The 24,717-nt window shown below is 39.1% G+C and overlaps 1 protein-coding gene across 1 annotated transcript; it reads left to right on the forward strand.

Moving 5' to 3' along the window:
- The first annotated feature begins 982 nt into the window (after positions 1-982).
- LOC110961196 (ankyrin repeat and fibronectin type-III domain-containing protein 1-like) lies at positions 983-24,228 on the forward strand. Its single transcript, XM_022208726.2, has 18 exons — positions 983-3,053; positions 4,175-4,436; positions 4,576-4,776; positions 8,144-8,257; positions 8,616-8,713; positions 9,004-9,094; positions 10,548-10,655; positions 11,855-11,954; positions 13,921-14,050; positions 16,016-16,135; positions 16,370-16,476; positions 17,331-17,445; positions 17,690-17,856; positions 18,026-18,203; positions 18,393-18,555; positions 19,496-19,662; positions 20,528-20,729; positions 22,782-24,228. Exons 1-18 carry the CDS (start codon positions 2,892-2,894, stop codon positions 23,513-23,515), a joined length of 3,219 nt encoding a protein of 1,072 aa, XP_022064418.2. The 5' UTR covers positions 983-2,891; the 3' UTR covers positions 23,516-24,228.
- Positions 24,229-24,717: the final 489 nt, after the last annotated feature.

Raw genomic sequence — 24,717 nt, forward strand, 5'->3', positions numbered from 1 at the left:
AGTTTCAGCATGGAAGATGTCATTAGAAAAAAAATCATTGGATGAAATGTTCCTTAGGGACTATTTTCTTCAGCTGCTCTTTGCCAGATGGGTTGTATTGCTCTGCCTTTCTCTGTAAAACATCCCTAAGATTAATTAAATGGTGTGGCATGCTTGCCCAGGTCATATTTTCATGTTCTTCCTTAGAAAGTCTTGTGTGATTTTGGCTGACTGCTTTGGATCATTATCATGCTGGAATGTTTCTCTACTGTCAAGCTTCGGCAGACCGGGACTCATCTCGTCAGCCAGTATTTTGGAATATCCACAGGCCATCCATCGATCAATGTAATCTGCCTTTGTTATACCTTTTGCACTCATCATCACACTTCCACCGTTGTGCTTCACTGTTAGGACGATGCATTCACTGGTTTTAGTCCTGGTCACGTTCACATCAAACACGCTGGACATTTTCCAAGCTGAACGAATTTATCTCGGTATAATCTGAATGTTCTCCCAATATTCATAAGGATTCTTTTACTGTTCTTTAGCGAAGCAAGGATTTGCACCAAACAGCATGTAAGGGTTTTCCTCTTGGATGCTGTCCATAGAGGTTGACATCTTGACATTCCATTGATAACCTCTTTGCAAAAGTCTAAAGCAGCTGACCATCTGTTTTTCAGAGCTAGATTGTGCAATTAGCACACTGTCCAGGATGTCATTTTAGGAGAGCAGCAGCTACAGCTCTGATTAGTGGTACTATGGCTTGGTACATACCTCCTGATTACTGCTGCGACTGTGTTTCCAGAGAGCAACAGCCAATAGGTCCAAAACTGAGAACGTTCTGCTTTTCACTGCTCATTTTATAACCATGTTCATGCAGTCAGGATCATTTGAAATCACAGGTGTTGTGTGTTTGGTTGCAGTGACCACAGGTTTTCTAGCTTTTGTGTCAGCAGTCACAGATGTATTCACTTTTGTTTCGTTTCTACTTTGGGTTCTGGATTTTCAGTGTGGTCTTTATAAAGTACTTTTTATTATTACTCTCCTTAGACCTGATGCATTTATGGAGAAATAATACAGTTTTGAATCATTTCAGGTGTGTACTCACTTCTGTATGTCCAGACCTACATTTTGATTGTAATTCTACCTTTTGCCACTGTGAGATGTGTGATTAATTTCTTCACATAAAGGTCGTAGTTTTTCTGATTTCTTCTAAGCTTTCTCACACAAATGAAAGTGCACTACTAGTTCATGGGGGCTCAGAAATATTTGTCATCACCGATCTGCATGCACTGCTGAACTTAAGAACCACGGCATTTAGCAGACAGACTAACCGGAAAGACTATTTTGATATACACCACAGACTCTACTGTCAGCACGTCAGTCGCAGTACAGAAGTAAGAATTTTAATTTTTTTTAAAAACCCAACGCCACAGCCTGAGATACTGACATGCAGCAAAAACCACAATGACTCTATAGTGTGTGTCTGTAGATAGGTAGCACTACCCTGCTCACATAACTGCTATAGAGATTGTTGACTGCAGGGCTATTTTGATGTTTTGCCTTGTCTTGTCTTCAGGCAGCTTCAATAAAAGGCAAACACTTAAGCTTATTTCCTATTTCAACTTTCTCGTCAGCACTTTCCACATAGCAAACAAAGGGGAAAACTGTTCCAATAACAATGGTCGGTCTGACCCCTATACACCCGTATCCATGTATATGGACAGTGCGGGTACTGTGTGAGCTCCTGAGTCACCCACTGAGGTGGCAGGTACAGTGCTGATGTGGCGTCATTGTGGCCAGAGCCCTCATATTCTGTCCTCGGCTCACACCAGCCAGGGGAGTATTTGCTTTCACACAAAGACGGTGCATTATTCAGCACACTAAGACTTAACTTGATAGGGAGATGGGTGGAAATAATCACAGAAATTTGAGGCTTTTGTTTAGATGGGAAAGTAATGACAAGAGTGAGATGACAGAGATGATAGAGCCTGAGTAACATGCATCTACAAAGATGCTCTCTTCATATCTGGATGCTTGGGGCATGACGTAAATCAAAGCGGCATAAAAATCACTTCAAACTGTAGGGCTGTGAAAGGAGAGGAAAGAAAGACAGTGGCGAATGAAAGGGACTTGCTGACTGAAGAGGATGGAGGAAAAAAACACTATGCCAGGCTGCATTTTGCCCAAGTGTTGAAAATAAAAGCTGTAAGACAGATTTTCGGGCGCAATAGCGACTGACTGTAATGATGAAAAGGCAATGGGACTGATAATGAACCATCATTACTGTAGCGGTGATGGATTTTCATCTTCATGCTGATGATATGAGGAGATTCAAATTGATTAACAGGAAGGAATCTTGGCTCTTCTACACGCCTTTCATCCTTTAATTAGATCGATGGGTCCGTTCCTTTGTGCACTGGAAGACTCTATTCAGAGCGAAGAAAACCCGTGTCACATAATAGCAGGTAAAAGAAGAACAAAAGGGAGAATAGTAAGAGGCACGAAAATAAATGCTTCAAGGCATTTTCATCTGCTCTGTACAGGCATTGTAACTTTTCCCCATTTATCCGCCCACACAACCCTTTGCTCAGCCCATCCTTCAAGTCAGCAGAAAACTGTCTTTACTGCATGTAAATTTGTGTAATCCTGACTTTATGTTCTGTTTTCATTTCTCTCTTTGTGTTTCTCACTTTGATCCCCACTATGCTGCAAACCAGCTTTCTATTAACCTTTGCTTTATATAATTCTCTGTGGCTGTCAAGTTGGGGGACCTGATCTTTCTTTTAATTACTAAACCAATCTGTCACACCTCTGCTTACTATTTCTTCATTTTCTTTAGTTATCCTCTTCTGTTCTACCCTCTCTCTCCTCTCTTTTCCTCTTCTCTTCCCTTGCTCTCCTTTCTTGCCATGTCTGTATCCATGAGGAACCCACCCCAGCGCCGGCGCTCTCTGGGTCCCGTCTCGCCCAAACGCATCTACAGAAACCTGTCCGTGAGACTGAAGGGTGGAGAATCATCTGTTGCTGCGGAAACAGTCACACCGAAGCACCTCGGCAAATCTGCAGAGGCTGTAAGATATTTTGTTGATGTTTTTGGGGCAGATCTGGTCACTGAAATGTCCTGGCATTGCTTCATTACCATTAAAATTATTACCTTTTTCCTTGACTGACTCTGTCACCACCCTCCTGAGACCTGAAGATACATTTTGTGGACATGTGTCTCTCATCTACATTTTTATTCGCATGTAGCCAATAATGGTAAAAACGTCTTTCCAGGTTGTCTGTGAAGGTTCTCAGTCGTCCGGGTCATCTTAAGGTGAAGGGTTTAGTTCAGGCAACTGGACTTATTATTGTGATCTTGAAGACGTTTCACCTCTCATCTGAGCGGCTTCTTCAATTCTAAAACTAGTTTGGAGAGTCCCAGAGTTTTGTTAGTAGCAAACCGAAAGAATCAAACCTGTCAAATTGCAGAGATTGGTTATGTATCATTATTCTCCTCAAGAGTCTGTTTTGAACATGTGTGGCTGAATGATTACTTGTCACTGTGAAGCACAGAGTGGTTTTATGGTGCTTTAAAAGAATCATAGGTGAGCTGGTGTGCTTGAGCTGCAGCGAGTAAAAAGGCTAGAATGAAGAGAGGCAACGGCTTTGTAGGTCTGCAGATTTTTCAAAAAGCAACACTGTAGAGACACAACAAAGGCATCTTTTAAATACATTATTTTCATGGAAAAAGTTCTAAATATAACTTTTATAGCAGGAGATGAGGGTCCCTAAGGAGGAATTCTTTTTTTAAACAAAATTCTTTTCTAATACAAACACAGAGAGCAAAAAACAAGCACTGCCCTGATGTCCACTACAAAAGCAAGAACATGAAAACATAATGGGTTTTTTTAGTTCTACACTTGTTCTTTTCAATAGGCTGATTTTGTCTCATAATTTATCAACCATGACAACTGAAATCTTGTTATTTTTTGGTCTCAGGAGGTTAATGTATGAATGAATCATCCTAAGCCGCTTTGACTTATGATTTGATGAATGTTTCCTGCATTGCTATCTCATCCTACTTCCTCTGCCTCCACAACAACCTTGTAAAATAAATCTGTTTTTCTTTATAAAACCCTGTTCCTCCATCGCACTCCTTCGCCTCCCCATCCTCCTGTGGCCCTGCACGCTTTCTCCTGCTGCCCATTAGTACAAGACCCTGTGGGAGGCGGTGGAAAATGAGGACACTTTGGCTGTACAAAGCCTGCTGTCCAGAGAACAGACAAGCTGTGGAGGGGGAAGCTTGTGGGAGAGAGGAGAAAAGAAAGAGAAGGACTGGGAAAGAGAGAGGGAGAAAGGGGTGAACAGGGTCAGCGATCAGGGCCTGGTCCCCCTGGATGTGGCTGCCCTTACCCACAACTCCCCTCTGCTCCATGTGCTGACGAAGGCAGGAGCCAGACACAACCCTGTTTGTAAGTCTTATTATTTAAGTAATCAAAAATCAACAGAACATCTGATGGGAATGTATGGTTTTAATATACTATTATAAGGCTCGACTCAGAATATGTCCCTTTTCTTGGTCTGACTTGTTCTTATTTTATTACCTCTCAGTGTGCCGACCAGCAGAGTGGGCGCTGAAGCTGGATGCTCTGGTGGCTCTAGCAGATAAACGGGTAGAAGAGAGGAAGACTGAATTAGTGAAGAAGGCTGGAGCAGGACCTCAGGCACAGGCTGAAGTTCAGAGGCACATCCGCCTCTGGAGACTCCGGCTGCAACTGTACTGCCGGATGAGAGAGAACTTCCACAAGACAGGTCAGTGCTCTTGATTCACTTTGGTTGCATCCCTTCTTCCTCTTACTGTTTTATTATTTCTTTAGCGTTGTCTTTAAACTCATTTGGAACAAGCTAGGCCCTTTATTGCCCCGGCTCTCCTCTACAAAGCCCTCCATCATTGACAACAAGATCCTTCGTGATCAGGTATTCAGCCCACCATCTTGCTAAAGTTTTACCGATTTCCATTCCGGCCTCTTGTAACTCCTAACTGGCCTCTTTAAAGTCTCCCTCTGGCCACTTTCAACTCATCCAAAATTCAGCAGACTGCCTTGTCATCAGGCTTCCCAAACTCTCCCATGTCCTGCACTCCTTCCAATGGCTGTCCATATCAAATACAGCCTTGGTACTGGTAGATATGTGAGTAAAAATCCACACCTGGAACACCTTCAGGGCGTTGGTGCAGCCTGTGTTGCTGTGTCAGGCCTCTTGGCTTTCCATTCTAGGCACCAACCTGCTGGAGTCTTTTCTTCTTCCTCTTGGCTCTCCATTAATTCAAATGATGCATGTTATTTTTTTCTGGAGCCGTGTTCTGATGTCCCCTCTGTACTTATTTTGATTGCTCTTTATAGATGTTTCCCCTTAGCTCTTATTTCATTTCTTTTTAAGCACTCCCAGCTCTCTTCCCTCACTGCTTTTATGACCACAGTGTTATTGTAAGAGCAATCAGGCGCCAGCTTTTCTCTTTGTGTGCAGTGAAACTAAGCTTACTCTCTTGCACAAATATTGTTACAAATCTCTTTGGATAAAAATGTCAACTAAATGCTTAAAATGTAAAACATAGAGGAATTTTTGTCTGAGGCCAATGGCTTATAGTAATCGATTCACTGCAGGTCACAGCTTTTGGTTATAAAACCCCTTTGGCTAGAGTCAAAGAGCAGAGCACATTTAAATTTGGTCACAAAACTGAGACTCTGGGCTAGTGTTTGAGGAGCCATGTTATGCTAAAATCCATTATGCATTGTTTTTGAACATAATTGCATGTCCCTGGTGTGTCTACAGACACACAAAATATGAGAAAACACCGTCTCCTCTTTCTGTTTCCTTCTCCATTGATCAGAATGTGACTCGTCTTCACTGGGCTCTTCTCTGCCACTCTCTAAGCAGAGTAGATGCAGACAGAGGTGTATATCAAACCATTATAACATTTAATAACATTGATATGTGTTGCAAATATCTGTAATTCTTCATACTCGGTTAGAACATTTCAGAAATCTACTGTGTCATTCTCCCATGACAAATGCCGTCCATTCATTTGAGGATATCTGCAACTGAATTATGTCGACTTCAAATGTCTGAAGTTTAATTCCGACTAACCATAATTAGAGTTTAACATATCTTTAATCTCAGTTCAGCGTATCTACATTGTCCTTTTGAGATATCTTGAATTAAATTTGAACTATTCAGAATGATTTCATAGATATCTTGAAACTGATTTATGAACAGTCAAAATGTAATTACAGAAAACTTGACTTGCAGTTTCAAATGGGTGACATGACATTACAGATATCTGTAGTTCTGTCAGAAGCTGTGGCGAGTGGGAGGTGGAGAGCACTTGCCTCCTTTTTAAACATTATAGCACTGCAACCATAACTGCGTATGGCGGATCATTTTACCATCATGTCATAGCAGCCTGAGGCCAAACTTCTGGGAAATTTCAACCACAAGTCTCTGATTAACAACTTCTCGTTCTCCACAGACTTCTTGGTGATAATCTCTTCCTGTTTTGTCGTATTTTCCATTGATCTCGTCAACCACAGCAGCTGCCGTTACACTGTTCAAATGCTTTGCTGGACTAATATCCAATGGGAACCTTTACAAGCGCAGCATCACACTCAACAATTTAGACAAGTCATAATGACATTTGCGAAACTAAGTATTATTTTGACTTGTGTAAACTGAATTACAGATAACTCAAAGCGTCATTGTGACTGCTTAGAATGACTCTGTAGACATTGAGGATAAAAATTCAAACTAATCACAGTGTAACAACTAGTCATAATTCTAATCATGATTTTTGACATCTGTCATTTTCATGCTGGATAGTTAAAGTCAGCTATTAAATGTGAACACAGCTTGTCATAGAGATGTGCCTGCAACCTTCTTACTGATAAAGGGTGTGGACAGCAGCAGCTCAGATGGATTTAATGCGACAGATACTGAAACAGCCTGTTTGGACCAGGGCTAAACCCAGAGGTGTTATAGAAATTGTAGAGTGGATGATCTGTGCAGTGTTTTGAGCTGAAATTTAAAATACAAATTCTGGAGACATGAGATTTAAAGAAACTTGTTTAAAAGGTATATAACACGCAGCCTTTAAGGTGTCAGTTGTGGTTGTAATAAATGGCTCCCACGGTGTCTTGAAACAATACAAGGTTGGGCTAAGAGTCAGAAGAAGAGGATTCTTGTCTTTATCAGCTAGTGGTCGTTGATTGTGTACGTTTTGCTTCACAACATCCTCCAGAGACCTGGCCAATTTGTTTATATCCTCTATACTGGACATTTGTTTTTATCTATATCTTATGATTCATGTGAGCTACCCTACCAAATCTTGATGTGCTTACTAGAGGACATCTTGGCCTTTCCAATGATATCTGAAGTGTCTGGATGGGATGGGGGGAACTTTGTTTTCATGCTGAGACAAAATGGAGACGGCAGCAAAATGTGCCTGCCAGGAAAAGAGTAAAGTTAAGTCAAAAATTGTTAAGATATCATTGTTTTACCTATGGTAATCATATATTTACTTGTTTATGAACATGTCAGGAATTCTAAATTGGAGTCAGAGTTCAGTTAAACTTTTCTCAGGAAAAGTAATGTCCCTTTTATGAATGTCAGCTGTTATGGACATGAGAACGATTTAATGGAGTTAGCTAATAGCTAGCTAGCTGGCTAGCTAGCTCTGCTTACGTTCACATTGAATGTAAAATAATTAATTTAATAAATAAATAGTTGTTTATTACCATGTTTCATTGAAACTCTTAAAATTTTACACTATTGTTATTTGATTTAATATCTTAAAGTTTCATTCAAAAATGGATTGACGTTGTTGTTTTCTTGTCAGCCTATTTTGATTTCAAAGTGTTGCTGTTTTGCTTTTTTATTGTAAAATTGTTCTGTTGTCGTTGAAATAGAAACATTTTTATAAAATTCTAAATTGTGAATTGTTGTTTTACTTCCAAAAAGGCAGGAAATCACAAGAAAATTGGATTGAAAGATACTTTTTTCCCTCAATTCTCAGGAGGAAATTGCTTCTTTAACTAATCCCATTAAATTATAAGGAGTCACGTGTTTTTTATGATGAAGTCACACCGAATACATCATCAGTTTGTCTTTTACATGTCTCATCCAGAGCTCCCCGGCCCTCCCATGCATGTATCCATCTTGGTAACCAGCACATCATCTCTGTTTGTGGTGATCAAAGAGCCAGAGGGTAACACCACGGTGCTCATCACCCGCTACAGAGGTAGGTGGTGTGTAAGATAAGGAGAATTTGATGTATTATGGATGGAGAGATGGATGGACGATAGATAAATGGCTCAGGGAGATGTATGATTAAAAAAATGAACCGAAGTTTAATCAATAACTGAAGGAATTATTTATTGAAGCTTGCAGGTGTAAAAGCCTGTGTCTCGTTCGGGCTCTGTTTTTGCCACTTAGTTTTACAGATGCATAAATGTCAAGCTTCACAGCCAAGAGTCGATTATGCCCAGCTATAGCAAGTTCCCAACATTGTAAACACTCAGATCCTTACTTCTACCTTCTGGGGGTTTTGAGAAAAGCCAGGGAGTAAATCTGCCACTGGGATTGCTTTGTGTTCATAGTGGAATGGAGCACCTCAGCCAGCTTTAAACGCATCCTTGGCTCAGCGCAGGTTACAGAAACCAAGAACCCCTCCTATATTATCAAGGAACTGACAGCAGTAAGTCATGCACCACACACTCACACACAGATATCAACGGCAACCACATACATGCTAGAGATACACACAGAAGCTCAGCCGCTTAGCGACTTACATACATGTATTTATTGCTCAAGTATCATCATCTACCGAATCGAGCCACTTCCCATAAGAGAGCACTCACCAACAGCCTTACTTAACCGGATGAATTAATAATGAGAGCTCTGTGTGATTTCTTTGTCTTGTCATGGATGATTCATGAAGTTAATGCATGGTGATAATTTGGCGGTCTGGTGCTTGTCCAAACACAGGGAGTGCATTACTTTGTAAGAGTGAGTGCCTACAATGTGAAAGGATGGGGCCCGCCTCAGTGCTCCACTCCAGTCAGCGCTGCCCCCTCCAGTGAGTATGCTGAACTGCAAAAACTTTGATGAATGTGGACCAAGTGCTTTGAAAAGGGGCTCCGTTCTTTTTCTCTCTGACCCACTGAAATGAAATTACTTGGCTGGCATCAAGCTTGATATGAAATAAGTGGAATCCAGTCATGGGTGGTAGATAAATGAAGCCTCGTTTCCACACTGCTTTGAGCTTGAATATGGCGCATAATCTTTCCTCCCTTGACCCCCACCCTCACGCCCTTATTTGCACAACATGTTATTATTTACCGCCCTACGCTGTCTATCAAAGCAAAAAAAAATGCTTTTGAAATGGAGAATGAAAATGAAGAATAGTCAGTCTTAACCCTCCTGTTGTCCTCATTTTCGGGCACCAAAAAATATTGTTTCCTTGTCTGAAAAAATTTTTAAAAATTCAGCAAAAAAATTCTCATGTCAGAAAATTTGCAAAATCTTTAGGAAGAAAATTCCAATAATTCCTTAAAGGTTTCCCTTTAAAGTTTTATTTTAAAAAATCCCCCAAATTTGGCAAGAAAATTCTTGTAAATATTTTCAAAAAATGAGTAAAAATCTTCCAAAAAAATAAGAAAAAATACCTAAAGTGATTACATATATGTCTGTAAAATTTCAAATATTTTCTTTAAGAACATTCACAAAAAAATCAACCAAAATCAAGCAAAACTCACTGGATTTTGGTTGATTTTTTAAACATTTCTTTCCACCAAAAAATGTTCAAAGATTTCCCAAAAATGTTGAAAATGTGGACATCAGAAGTTTCACTGTGAAAATGTTTTTTTTCCCACATTTTCAAACTTTGAAACGGGTCCATTTGACCCACAGGACGACACGAGGGTTAAAGAAAATATCAGAAGTTTTACTAATATACATGTAATCACTTTAGATATTTTTAAGGGTTTTTTTGGAAGGTTTTTGCTCATTTTTGAAAATATTTACAAGAATTTTCTTGCCAAATTTGGGGAATTTTTAAAAAATAAAACCTTTAAGGGAAACTTTTAAGGAATTATTGAAATTTTCTTCCTGAAGGTTTTGCAAATTTTCAGAAATTTGTGGGATTTTTTTCAGACAAGAAAACAATATTTTTTGGTTCCCGTAAATGAGGACAACAGGAGGGTTAATAGGAATTCAAACATAGGTCAAGATACAGCCATCATACTGATAATAGCAATGATTATTACCATACTGAAATATCCAATAAATAGCACTTACCTTAAAATTCCTGCCCAAATTAAACCGAGACAGAGTTGTAGTGACTTAGAATGAGTCAACATAGAACTTTCAGAGTCACAGTATACAGATGGTTGGTCATGCAAGCGCTTTGGCTTCCTAATCACCAAAACGTAAGCTGCGTTCAGGATTCGCCTGCAAATTAGTTCTTGCTGTCTGAATGATTTTCCCTGATTGCATGAAATGAATATGTTTCTCTCTTTCATCCTGAGCAGGCTGGAGAGAGTGCATTGGTGTCAAGTCAGAGTTCAGAAACCATGAGGGCCTTGTGAGGAAGCTGCTGGAAGATGCCAAAGAGTCACATTACAGAGGATATTGCATAGGTAATAATGGCTGTTTGGTGATATATAATTTGTGCAGCACAGTGGTGTGGTGTTCTACACGTTCTCCCTGTGCCTGCTTTGGTTTTCTAAAGGTTTTTCCATGTGTGTGTTAATTGGTGATCCTAACGTGACATGAGGTGTTAGTGGTTGCTTATTCTCTTTGTGTTGTCCCTCTGATACGGGCTTTTTATAACATAGTTTACATTTTGTCTGTTTTCAGGCCTAAAATCAACATAGCCGCCTATAACCAAACACCACATGGTATTTTTACACAAAGATTCTTCTAAATATTATATATACATTTGAGTAAAATTGAAGATTTTTTATAAAGATATTATAGTAAACCTGTTGACATGCCATAAATCCACAATTGACTCACACACTACTTTATATTAAATAACTCAGAAAGCCTTGGAGTCTTCCAGTCTTTTCTTCAGGAGGAAATGACATCATGTGGAGCAGGTCATGTGATCTGGAATCAACACACTTCCTTGAGAGGTGTTTTTGTAACGGGGAACTTAGTTGAAAGTGATTTCTTGGACACAGATGCAATTTGGTATTTTCCATATAAAATTTGATATATTGCCAAAAACGAAATATCTGTCGTGATTATCTCAACTTAATAAAAAGAACACAATCAAAACAAATCTTAAATAAGCTCATTTTATTAATGCGTAGCTAATTAGAAGGTGGTTGTTTTTAAATTCGGATGGTTATTTAGTTGACATTTTACTGATATCCAGTCATATTTTATTAATAAGTGATTGTTTCCATAATAAACAATTATGGAATTTGTAAAGACATGATCATAATGAACATAAAAACATTAGCTTTTTTACTTTTAATAAAAATATATCCCATGGACTTCAAAAGTCCATCAATTATATATCGACCCATGGGTTAATCGAATCAAAACAGGCAAATGATGCTGCAGTCTGATAGAACTGATATCAACACTTTTTTATTTTCTGTTTTTGTGTTAATAATCATCTTGAAGAATACATTTGTTGTGATGTTTTATATAAAAAGTAGATATTCTCACTTTTCTTTCATTTTATGTACCATATTAATTCTGTTCAATACAAGGAAAACTATTTCACTGCCTTCAACCAGTCAAATACCTTGAGCACAGTGAATGTACTTTTTGACAGATAAAATGATTTTCACCCAGCTTGATCCTCCTCTCCCCTTTTCCACAGAGAGCTCTAAGCCCCAGAGTCCCAGTAAGCGTCTGTCAGTGTCTCGAGGCATCAAACAACTGTTCCAGTCCGCCACCAAGTTTGTTCGTCTCCTACAGAGGTAGCGTTCCATCTGTCTTACCTGTCCCACGGTGCCTTGAGGGTGTCAGGAGTAAGAGATTTAATGTGATGCGATTACAGCAGTGTAGACTACAAAGTACAAGCGCAAACTCTTATCTGTTACACTCATTGGAAAGAACAGTAGTCACATTAGAGCTGCTGCAGCTGCAAGATTAGTGAGGGGGACTTCTGACAGGACAATGAGGTGAAATCAGTGGACTGTGGCCAGCGGCGAGTGATTGATACAGGCCTCTTCCCGCTGCAAGCAATGAATGTATACCGCTCACCAGAATCAGTAGCTAAGAGAGAATAAATAGGACAGCTCCTAAATAGGAAAGGGTGGTCATGCATGAAAATGAACTGCAACTGTGTATTTAAAAAGTAGTTGAACACAGAACAGAAGAATAAACATCATTTGAACAGATGATATTTACACTTCAAATTGTTTAGAATGTTGTCGTATTTTAACGCTCTGAGATCCAAACAGTTTTTGGAAGTTTTTTGCTTCTGTCACGACTGATTTTTCACTGCAATGTAAAGTCCCACACCTCTGCGGAAACCTGACGGCCACGGCTAGAAGAAGAAAGAATTCAAAAATGTCTTGTGTGCAGTGTAGCAAAGTTATAAAGGCATCAGTCATATCGAGACAATTATTGATTTGATTGTTTCTTTTACAAAAGCTGGAAAGACCTGGAATTAACATGTGCAGTGTCCACAGGTGTTACTAATACTACATGCTATCGATTACTGCCAACATTTTTTATTTGTTTCTATGCTTTCTTCTTCACATCCGTTCATCCCAAAAATGGCTCAGTTTTAGTCACATGACTCTTGGTATGGCTGAGTCACTAATGCTTTCACGTTTGGGCTACACTGTAAAAAAATAAATAAATAAAAATTTTACGTTAAAATTTTGGCAGCTGTGGTTGCCAGAACGCCACTGTAAAATCACGATGAAACATTTTCTTCATTTACGGAAAAGGAATGTCTTGATACTGTTGATTTTACAGTTAGAAAATGTGCTTCATTCAATATTTCACTGTTCAGTTTTAAGCTTTGAAGAAACTTTAGTTTTACATGGAAATTTACATGAAAACACCTATAAAATTAACTATTACAGCATTTTTTCCCATTATCAGCACAACAATTAATGTATTTAACTTTTAATCAGTGTATTTTTAACAAAAATTCCACTTACAGCTGTCATAAATATTAAACCATGTATCAGTTCATCAATTTGACAGGTGCAAACTGTGCTCTTTGCATGAAATAAATGCAAAAATTGTCACGTCAGTTGTTATAAATATAAAGGCCTGTTTCTACCAGCAGTAGAAATTGGTATTCTTTTTGAGAAATAAATGCAAAAATGACAGTATTGTCCATAGTATGTCCAGTAAACAACTGTGCAAGTGAAGGGAAATGTAATTTTTTCAAGATATTTAAAAAAAAATACAGTTTTCCCCTGATTAACTTATTTACGGTGATTCAGTGTTAAGTAAACTGTATCAAACTGTTTCAGAGTTTACAGATTGTTACTGTCATAATTTAATAGTGTCTCACTGTAAAATTTACAAATATTCTTTTTTTTACAATGTAAGGGCTGCAGAATATCTAGCTTTTTGCAGAATTTTAAAAAGTTTATCTTTGGTTAATGTTTTCAGCAGAACTGCTCATCACACTTGGTTACTTCAAGGAATGTCAGAAAGTTGGAAAATAGACTATTCTTTCAGCTTTTTACAGCTTCTGTCTGTTTTTCTAAAAGGATGAAATGCCTTTGAAACCAGCAGGCAGATTTTGTGGTCCAGATGATTAAAATAACAACAAAAATGTGCTGTGCAATATCAAAAAAATATGCTTGTTTAGACTCATAATGACTTCTGAAAGTGAAAGTTGTCCTAGAGTAAACGTTTCCATTTTTTCTGACTCTGTGTTTTCTCTTTATTTGCTCTGTCTCATATTCTTATCAGGGGTGTGTACTTGGCAACTGTGTTCTACCACAAGGAAAACATCCTGGTGACAGCTGAAGATCAGATCCCACTGGTGGAGATCCAGTGCTGCTCCACCTCCATCACCCACGACTTCATTTGGTTTGCCAAGGTGATCTGTCATTACACTCTACCTCCTATACAGCTGAACTGCAAGACCATATTTTCTACACAGAAGTCAAGATTGTGACATAGTAGAAAACGTTTCCAGTTAGAACTAGATGAGCCCTCAGTAGAGGGCAGAACCATGCCCTCTGCTGGCGAAAACCCTGTCCTCCCTATACAACTGATGCAATATGTCTCAATTTTGATCATCGTATGTATCTCCCTTCCTACTTGATCTGCTGACCTGTAACTCCACAACTGAGCAGGGGACCTTAGACTGATCTTCAGTGCCAAGTTTGATTATCCAGACTTCAGCGGTTGCAGAGATATCGGACCGGACATAGCCACATACATACATACATGCATACTTACCCAGCCAGATACCGCACCGAATGCAATAACCCCGCCGACGTACGCATTGGGCGTGGTTAAAGAGTCACAGTAATGAGGTAGGAGGAGATAATAGAAGTATAAGTCAGCAACAGAACTTCAGACTTCAAAGCTATAGTTAGCAGAAGTATGAAAAAAAATGAAACGGTCTAAGCAACTTTTAGCTAAAAGTCAAGATTAATTTGTAGTTTCAGCCAGGATTCAGACCCTATCTTTCTAAATTAAAGTCTTTCTTCTAACCTATAGCTCCAGCACATCCCACTTCCACTGAAAACTTGGGAAAATCTCCCATCACAGGCTAGATTTTCTTGAGTTGCAGTACCCTGAAAGGATGGCATGGAATTGGGGATGTCTGACAATATCGGCCCACCAATATTATCAACCTGATATTGGCATAAAAATGTAATATCGTTCAATATCGTTATCAGTTTTTTCACTATCATGAAAACCGATAAAATATTGCCTGGATTTCACTTGCATTTAACGGACTCATAGAGAAAGAGAGCGATGGAGGGAGGAAGAGTGTAAGCTGTTGTTTGAGACAATAAAAAAGGGCATATTTTCCAAAACTTAAGTTGAAGTAGTTTTCTTATTTTGCACTGACAGTGTTTACATTTGAAAGCCTTGCTGCAGTTGAGAATGCATCCAATGGGGCATCACATTAAAATAAGGCATGATGTGTTAATTCCACAACAGGAGATATGTGATGTTACCTAAAATGAGTTAAATAGGCCACATATATCGTATCGATATTGGTTGATATCGGAATCAGAACTAGAAAGTTGGACAATATCGACCTTTTGGTTATTGGAAAAAAAGCCAATTTCGGACATCCCTACATGGAATCTTAAGCTGGTTTAAGTTATGTTTTCACTCACTGTTTATTTTAGATTTTTGTTTGCTAATTGTTAGAATTTTGGCACCAAAAGTAAGTGGTTAGGCATAGGCAGCTAGCACGGTTTGGTTGACTCTTTCAGATTACATGTGAGAGGGTCGGCTAAGTTCAGGCACGAAAACTTTCCCATCATGCTTCACCTCCTTTTTCTGGGCTACCAGGATGACATTTTCAACTCCATTTAATATATGATTGGTAGGCTTAAAAGGCGCAACAATAACGCAATAACATGAATGGTAAAGATATGTGAATTAGAAACATATTCACGATACATCACCAACAAATATAATCCAGCAGAAAATATGTTTTCTTCAAAATGTAACTAAGAATGACCAACATTCTGGACTTTAAAAATCCTCTGTGTAATATTATTACTATGTCAATATTTCCAGTCATATAATAATTTGTACACACCATTGTTATTTCTATTTCGTACTTGTATATCTTGGTTTATTTTGGATCTTTTTTTTTTTATTTTGTGCTTCACTTCCTTAATGTTTGCACTATCTTTGCTGCTTTAACGCTGTAAATTTCCCCACTGTGGGATTAATAAAGGCTTATCTTATCTTGTTTATCTTATATATAAAACCCTGCAGGCGATTTGGAACACAGTCAGCATACATATAGCATTTATTACGGCTCAAAATGTAATTTACAGTGTAACACTGAGTGTCTCTTTTCCTCTAGCTGTCCTGTGCCTGGCAGCAAGTGCCCTGGCTCCAGCAAGCCCTTTCCTCCGCTCACTCATCCCCCTCCTCCCTCCTCCAGAACAGGCACAACATTTTAAGAGCTATTTCCCAGCTGCAGGTAGGAACTTAAGCAGCTTACTTCAAAGATAAGATGCATCAAAAATGAATTAATTGCTATTTTAATGACCTCTTTACGTCTCTTCCTCCTCCTCCTTTTCTAATTTTTGCAAGGCTTGCCTCAGTCAGACTTCGCACCTGCACCTACAGATTTCCAAATTAATCTCAAATATCCTCATATTTATTCATCCTCATGTTTCTGCTTTACCTTCTTCCCATCTTCCTTTGCTGTCAGTCTTCCCTGGGAACCGAGGACCTGGGCCAGGTGTACTACGAACCGCTCAAAGACAGGCAGGGAAACGTGCTGTTAGTGACTCTGAAGGAGTTCCCAAACCCTCCGAGGTGAGAAAGAGTCTCGTGCTACATTCTGTTAATCGCTGTCAGACTTTTTTTTTTTTTACACCCTCAGGCTGTCACGTCTGTCTTCTGTTTGAAAGGCAGGTCTCCAACTCATCAGTCAGCTCCTTACAGTCACTGACTCATAATGAAACATTTCCAAAATGTACCAGATTGAATCAATCAGTCTGCTAGGCTTTTTTTTTTCACCCAAATTAGAATTTCTCTTGCTTAAGGGAGATAATACACTCCAAAAACTCAAAATCTTACCAAGTCTATTTGTCTTATTTTTAGTCAAAATGTTTCATCCCGCTTGATGTAAGATACATTCAATTTAACATTTCAGCAGATGGAGAGACTTGTTTTAAGACAATGCATCTTTAATAGCTTGTTAAGTCAAACAATCTTGAAATTATCTGTAGTACTGTTTTGAGTTGTATTTTACAAGAAAATCCAAAATAAGTTACATACATCTCAAATTAGGAGGTCACATGAAGGCAAAAATCTATTTTTGAGTGAAAAACTGCTATTTTTTTTAGCACGTCTGGCTTATTTCAAGACAGCTAAGCTTGACAATCCTGCTAAAATAGAGCTTAAAATAAGTTTTCCCAGCGAATTTTAAGGTCTCAGTATTCTAAATATCATATCTTATTTCAAGAAATCTTACCAAACCATTTTTCACTTGTTCTGTTGGCAGATTTTTTCACTTATTTCAAGATAAAAGTTCCTTGAAATATTTTTTTTTTCTCGTTTTGAGAGGAGCATTTTTCCAGTGTTAACTGGTTATCAGACTGGCTGGGTTATTTTATATTAATCAGTCAAACGTTTCTCTCTGGTGGGTGCATTTAATTTTTCTGCAGCCCTCCTGACCCGCCGCTTCACTGGATCCCTCTGACCCGCCTGGAAAAGAACCGCAGCAGAACTCCTCTGCTGCCTGAGCCCACCGCCATGGACATGCTGTATGAGCAGCTCAAGGTGAACCGGAGTTTGTTTGAAAGAGACACAAACACACACCACAGACTTTATAAAATGCACTGAGCGTCACTGAACTGTGATTTTACCTCCTGTGCTACCCAAAAAATCCATTGAAATTAATTTAGCAAGCCCAAAACAAAACAGCTAACGGAATTACAAAGCAAAACAAGACGCAGGAAGTACAACACATCTATACATTCCCCTCTACTGACGTGCAGCACATCCATTTTTCTCTGTTTTGCAGGAGAAGCTGTCCTTCCACAGGCACAGCATTCAGTGGGCCCAGTCGGGTCTGTACGTGGGCATCCTGAAGCTGTGCAGCTCAGTAGAACAGATCAGGGTTCTGGTGCCTCAGAGACTACCCAATCTACTGTGCCACACTCGGGTCCGACACAACGCCCACGTTTCCAGGTAACACAGCTGATGAGGTCACCACACGTCAGCTCAAATCAGTACGACACCAGACAGCAACCCAGAAACATGAGATGTGCTGTTAGGAGCTGATAGGATGCAGCATGCAGTGATATGTTCTTGTATCTTGACTAGTTTTTGGAGGATTTATGATGTAATGTTTCGACAGGGAGGAGTGGGCGTGGCTCCAGAGTCATGTTTACACGGCAACCAATGGCAGTGTTCAGAACCTGTTAAGCGGCGAGGAGGACAGCTTGATGGAGAGCAGCGGTCTGGTGGAATTCGTCAGGTCTCTGAGAGCAGCAGTAACGCATCTCCTGACAAAGCTCAACATCCCCCTCTACAGGGTAAAAACGCTTTTATAAACGGTCACCTGGCCTTTTAAACTATCTCACAAGTTATTTAGGAATGAAAAGACTCTCCTGAAGCTGTTTGGTGTGGCTGTTTTTGCATTATATCGTCATTATTCTGGATCAGTTTCATGATTTCATTACATTCCCATTGGAATATATTAAAGCATATTGGGTCTCTGGCAGGCGTATCAGTATGGAGTGTACACCAGGGAGCTGCTGCAGTTTGGAGAAAAGCTGTCCGTGCTGCTTCTGCTGCCTCCCAGTGAGGACTTCAGCTCCAGTTACTGGCCTCTGGTCGGGACCAAGGAACCCGGACTCACCATGCCTCTGCAGATCTTTGAGCTGGGTAACTGGAGAACTGTAATTAACCCTGGATCAATCTCACTGCTAAGAAACACCCCCCTCCCCTGTGCAGTATCACTTAAATGTCAGTTCAACTCTCAGTAACTGCTTTATTCCTGAGTTGAACAGCTGAGTAGTCCCTCTTATCAAAGATGATCAATAACGAGTACTTTAAGATAAGATAAGATCTATTTTATTCATCCTGGAGGAAATTATTTTGCCAGAGTACAACAAACAATAAACAAAGGTTAATGGAATATACACAATTACACAGAGGTTCGTAGTCAAACAGAAATAAAGTACAAATTGCAAGTTTCTAAAAGTGTTTGTGTGAAGTGTCTAGAAAAATAATAATTAAAATAAATAAGAAAAATAAAATAAGATACCACACATTAAATGCATGAATTTAATGGAGCTGTGTCTATTCTGTTAAGGTATTCTGTCCATGGAAGTAGGACTGCTGTGCACCTCAGTGTTGCTCTAAATATCTGCCACCAGTATCTTTGTCTCTGTATGGAACATTATTGCACATGAAAAAAGTGACAGGATTCCTTTGATTTGGCGTATATCTCAATGAGATCCATGACTGTGTCTCATTTCAAAAGGAATGAAGGAATGAATTTTAAATAACCCAGAAAAAACACATTCCAGTTGCCAGTTTGGAAGGAAAATGCAACATGAATAAAGCAGACTGAGATGCACTACCTGATCTTTTGATCTGCTGAAGATGAGTCCCTTTTTTTGTTTTTCTTTAGTCAATTCCTGCTTTGATCCTCTTCTTCATCCATACTTTAGGATTTGTTTTGATTCTATTTTAAAGCCGTCTTTTCTTGTGGCACTTCTTGAAATTTTCCACAGTAAAGGTGTGATAAGATTCGCTAAAGAGACGTGAGTTTGATGATGCACTGATCTGTCTTTCCTCTCGATTCTGCCTGATCGACCAGTTCACTTCTGGACGTACGAACGGGACTTCCTCTCCAAGTACTGCCAGGCCTGGGTGAAGCTGGAGCTGGACACTCATCTGGCCCAGCAGGCTCTGAGGGAAGCACTAGACACCAAGGAGGTGCAGGAGGCCCGGGAGCGACTCAACCACATCACCGAGCTCTCCCATGTAAGGCCACGGAAACAGCAACAAAAACAGGGTAGAATGCTTCAAAGGAGAACTTGTGAGACATACAGGAAGCTGTAACTTAATGATGTCAGAGCTGACAAGAAGGGAATCTTCTTCTGTGATTAATTTCTATTTAATGAGGGAAAATGAATAAGAGACGAAGGCTTTTTTTTTTTTAGCTGGCCTTCACTGCAATTAATAAGTTGTATTAAGTCAACCACATATTTAACTTAACCCTCATGTTGTCCTGCGGGTCAAAACTGACCCGTTTTAAAGTTTGAAAATGTGGGGGAAAAAAAATATTTTCACAGTAAAGCTTCTGATGTTCACATTTTCAACATTTTTGGGAAATCTTTGAACCTTTTTTGGTGGAAAAAAGAAAAGTTAAAAATGTTTCTTAAAGAACACGCACAAAAAAATCAACCAAAATCCAGCGATTTTTGCTGAATTTTGGTTGATTTTTTTTGTGAATGTTCTTAAAAAATATTAGAAGTTTTACTGATATATATGTCATCACTTTCGATATTTTTTGGAATATTTTTACTCATTTTTTGAACATTTTTACAAGAATTTTCTTGCTAAATTTGGGGGACTTTTTTAAAATAAAACTTTTAAGGGAAACTTTTAAGGAATTATTGGAACTTTCTTCTTGAAGGTTTTGCAAATTATCAGAAATTTGGGGAATTTTTTTTGCTGATATTTTGTATTTTTCAGACAAGGAAACAATACTTTTTGGCGCCAGTAAATGAGGACAACAGGAGGGTTCAAGACAAATCACTCTCAGAACATTTGGTGTCGAGCTGTTTTATAGCTTTTGCTAGTTGTATTTTTTGAGTTTGTCTGTTGTTTTGATCTGTTTCCGTAGCGTTTGGATGTGGTTTGGAGGGATGCCCGCTGGATTATGGACTGTCTACAGTGTGTTCGGTCCAAGCAGTGGGTGGGGGCAGTGCCTCTGGGCCTGGTGATGGGAGGAGACCCACCGCCATGTCCTGACGGTGAGGAAGAGGAGGAGAGTCTGACTGCCAGACTGACATGGCCCCATCGGATGCAAGCAAGAGCCATTACAGGTACAGTTGTGATGCGGGTGTATATTGGCAAGCCTTTACTTTTAAAGTCCATCTCCAGTCAGTTATTTAACCCCTAAAAACTCACTTCCATGTTATTTAGAAGCATTTCTTTTAAAAGAAAACGGCCCCGTCTTGCCTTAAAATGGCTTACATGTAACTCTACACTGGGTTTGTTCTGAAACCCCACAAGTCTGAATCTGTGTCTTTGAGACTGTCATCAGTACACTGCAGTTTCAAGGTGGAAATAATCAGCTATGGCTTTGACTGCTTGTTTCACTCATGATGTGTTGTCTAGAATATCAAAAAAAAAAAAAAAACTTGATTCGGAGGAAACAACATCTTCAGCCACCACTGCATTGTTTGGTCTGTAAAAGCACACAATATTTCAAGCTGCAAAACGTGAAATAAAATTCTTGCTCACATCAATGTTTTCTATGGATATTGTACACATTATGCAGAACTTCTAAAGATGCACCTGGAAAATTGCTTTTTTTTTTCTTCTTTCCTTACTTACCTTGTGATATGTGTGTATATATGATATGTATAATTGAGGGACTTTTGGAGTCCATGGGATACATCTTGCATACATTTTTTATTAAAAGTTAAAAAGCAAATGTTTTTTATGATTATTATGATCATGTCTTTACAAATTCCATAATTATTTATTATGGAAATAATCACTTATTAATAAAAAATGACTGGATATCACTAAAATGTCAACTAAATAACCATCCATATTTAATAACAACCACTTTCTAATTAGCTAAACAACAAATAAAATGAGCTTATTCAAAAATAGTTTTGATTGTGTTCTTTTATTAGGTTCAGATAATCATGACAGATATTTCTTTTTTGGCCATATATCAAATTTTATAGTGAAAATAACAAAATGTACCTGTGTCCGAGAAATCACTTTCAACTAAGTTCCCCATTACAAAAACACCTCTCTCGGAAGTGTGTTAATTCCAGATCACATGATCAGCTCCACATGATGTCATTTCCTCCTGAAGAAAAGACTGGAAGACTCCAAGGCTTTCTGAGTTATTTAATATAAAGTAGTGTGTGAGTCAAGTGTGGATTTATGGCATGTCAACAGGTTTACTACAATATCTTTATAAAAAAAATTTCAATTTCAATTTTACTCAATTGTATATATAATATTTAGAAGAATCTTTGTGTAAAAATGCCATGTGGTGTTTGGTTACAGGCGGCCATGTTGATTTTAGGTCTGAAAACAGCAAAAATGTCAACTATGATACTTGTCAACTCTGTTACAAAAAGTCCCACAATTATAGATTGACCCATGTATAATCAAGCATTAGAATGATAAAGTAAGTATATGTACTTGTGCACATTTGAATTGTATCCAGCTGCTTTGTCGGGAAAAAAAACACCTTAAAAATGCCTCTAAAAGAAGCAGGGCTTAGTATTAGTTTAGTCTGTCCTTCCTTACAGGGCGCTTTGCTGTACATTCTCCATTCGGTACACTTTCATGAACCTGTTTTGACACTGATGTAGAGTGGGCGGCAGCAGCGCGAGCCAAGATAAAGCACCACTGACTTTTTTTTTGCCACCAATAAAAGGATATGCAGCATGTCTCCTTTCTATAACTCCATCAAGAATTGCTCCTTATGATATAATACAATGAGTCTAGTTATTACTCAATCAATCAAAATGGCAAGTGATCCCTTCTCAGTATGGCTTCACTTTAAGGCAAAAAAAAAAATGTGTGTGGCTCTCCAACCTGTTTACAATCCCAAGAATAAATTAGTCTTACCCCATGAAAGAAGCTCTAATTTTTCATTTCAAGGTAAGTTTTATCCAGTAGAAGCAGCTGTTGAATTAATAGTTGGTCAAATAGCAGAAAGCATGCCTGATATTGAAACAGCTTGAGGGAACACCAAAGGCAAATTTAGAAAATACAGGAGTTGACACTATTTACATAAGAAGCTTACCCTTACTCTGAGAAAATGATCTCTGCTGAAAGAAGCAACGTGACATTTTAGAACCAATGATGCAAGGATTAATACTTGACCTTCGTGTTCCTTTCAGAGAGTTTAGTCAGTGTCACTCCCCCAAACGTGGTCACTGCTGAGGTCTCCACTCCAGCAGGACTCGCCGTCGTCCCTGAAGAGGCTGCGCTGGTGTTAATGGAGGGCGTCGCCAAGGGAGGCTACCCTGTGGACATCTCTCAGTCGACTGCAGACCTCACGAGCATTGGGCAGTCAGAATTAGGATGTGCGAGCGCTTTAATAGAGTCTGGACTGGAGCCTGCTGCTGTTGCACAATTGGAAGCGGGCTACACGGTTCTGGCTGCTCAGGAGTCCTACAACAGGGAGCTGGACTTCCCTTCTAGCATCACCGAGGTAATCCGGCCAATGGAGATGGCAGAGTTGGTGGACATCTTGCCGACGCTGAGTCTAATTGAGGAGGAGAATCCCAGCGGCCCGTCCACTCCGTCTGTAATGGATATGTTAGAGAGCTTTGGACTGGGGATCGGTGAAAACGACGCTTTGTTTGACTTGGGGAACTCGGAGTTGATCGGTGAAAGTGGGCGTCTGTCAGAGCCTGGTGTGAGCGAAACGCACTGTGGCGATACGGTGCTGCAAGAACAAGGCATGGCAACTTCTAACGCCACGGTGAGCTCCAAAGAGGGGGACGGGCCTGGTTTGAGCTGGGATTTTCCTCGACGGGAGACAGAGACTCCGCAGGTTCCCAGTAAAGGAGCATCTTTTCCAGTGAGAAGCCAGGTGGAGTGGGACAGACCCGCCAACAGTTTATCCTGATATCCACTCAAACACTGACCTGCTTTGAACTTCTGTCAACTTCAAACATCAGTAGACGGTAACAGCACACTTATTGTAGAAACAGAAACTAGACTTCTTTGATTTTGTCCTTGATTAACTGAAGATAATGACTGAGTGACATCTTGACAGAACCTGATCTGAGACATTTATGAGAGTCAATCTAATGATAAATGTGGAAAACGAAAAGCACCGCGACTAGACCAATTTGTGTTGTTGCACATTTCTGGGCCTGTAGTTTATCTTTTCTAATATTCAATTCATTAGACCGTGTCCGATGTGCAAACTGAGCTATAGTTGTCTTCAGAATATGCATTACTCACTACAGCGCAAGGCGATATTACTGCTTGTTGGAGCTACAAACAAACTCATTAAATTCATACAAGTCAGTCAAATAGAAGCATTTGTTTGACAGCCTGTGTAAAACCTGTCACACCTGTATGTGTAACTGAATAATTGCGGTTCTGCTTTGACATTTAATAACATACCAGTGCTTGTCAAGTTTATTTTAGTTGACACCGAGATACCTAGTGACAGAATAAAGCCTATTATTTAGACAAGAAAAGTCCAGAGAGAAAAGCAAGCACTGCAAGAAAACACACTCAAAATATCAACATATAGTCATGAAAAAGGAGCGTTTCATTTTATTTCACAAGGGATTGTTCACTTTAAAGTCCTATTCAAAAGACACTGTTAATAAACTGTTTTATTTATTTGTCTGCATTTAAGGACTTTGTAACATTAGTATTTAGCAAAAATGTATTTAATGTATCAATGCAAATACTTCCCATTCACAGCTGTGAAAGAGATATATGTGTGGCTTTGCATTGCTGCACCTTTATTTCCTGTGTCTTTACCTTCTGCTAGCATACAGTCAACCAACGAGACACTGAGCTGCTGCCAGGGAAACAATCAAACTATATGCTGAAGTCCAGAATGTCCAAAATTTATCTTCAAATTTTGAACATACTGTAAGTTTTTTCTGGATATAAATGACATTAACATGTGACAAGATACAGTAAGACATTGTATAAGGGATGAGTAAATTTGGCCTATTTTTATGATTTTTTTTTTTTTTTGTTTGTTTGTTTTTACATTTTCACCAAAAATGCAAAAACCAAAATGATTCATGCCCCTTGACACGGTCGAGAAAATGCTGCTTCAATACCATTCCAAGCTGTCCC

This window comes from Acanthochromis polyacanthus, chromosome 21, assembly GCF_021347895.1.
Source record: "Acanthochromis polyacanthus isolate Apoly-LR-REF ecotype Palm Island chromosome 21, KAUST_Apoly_ChrSc, whole genome shotgun sequence".
In the NCBI taxonomy this organism is placed as follows: domain Eukaryota; kingdom Metazoa; phylum Chordata; class Actinopteri; family Pomacentridae; genus Acanthochromis; species Acanthochromis polyacanthus.

Coding starts and splice junctions, on each gene's coding strand:
- LOC110961196 (XM_022208726.2), top strand. CDS start 2,892: ATGTCTGTATCCATGAGGAACCCACCCCAGCGCCGGCGCTCTCTGGGT. Junction 17,857..18,025: donor CACAACGCCCACGTTTCCAG/GTAACACAGCTG, acceptor ATGTTTCGACAG/GGAGGAGTGGGCGTGGCTCC. Junction 18,204..18,392: donor TCAACATCCCCCTCTACAGG/GTAAAAACGCTT, acceptor GGTCTCTGGCAG/GCGTATCAGTATGGAGTGTA.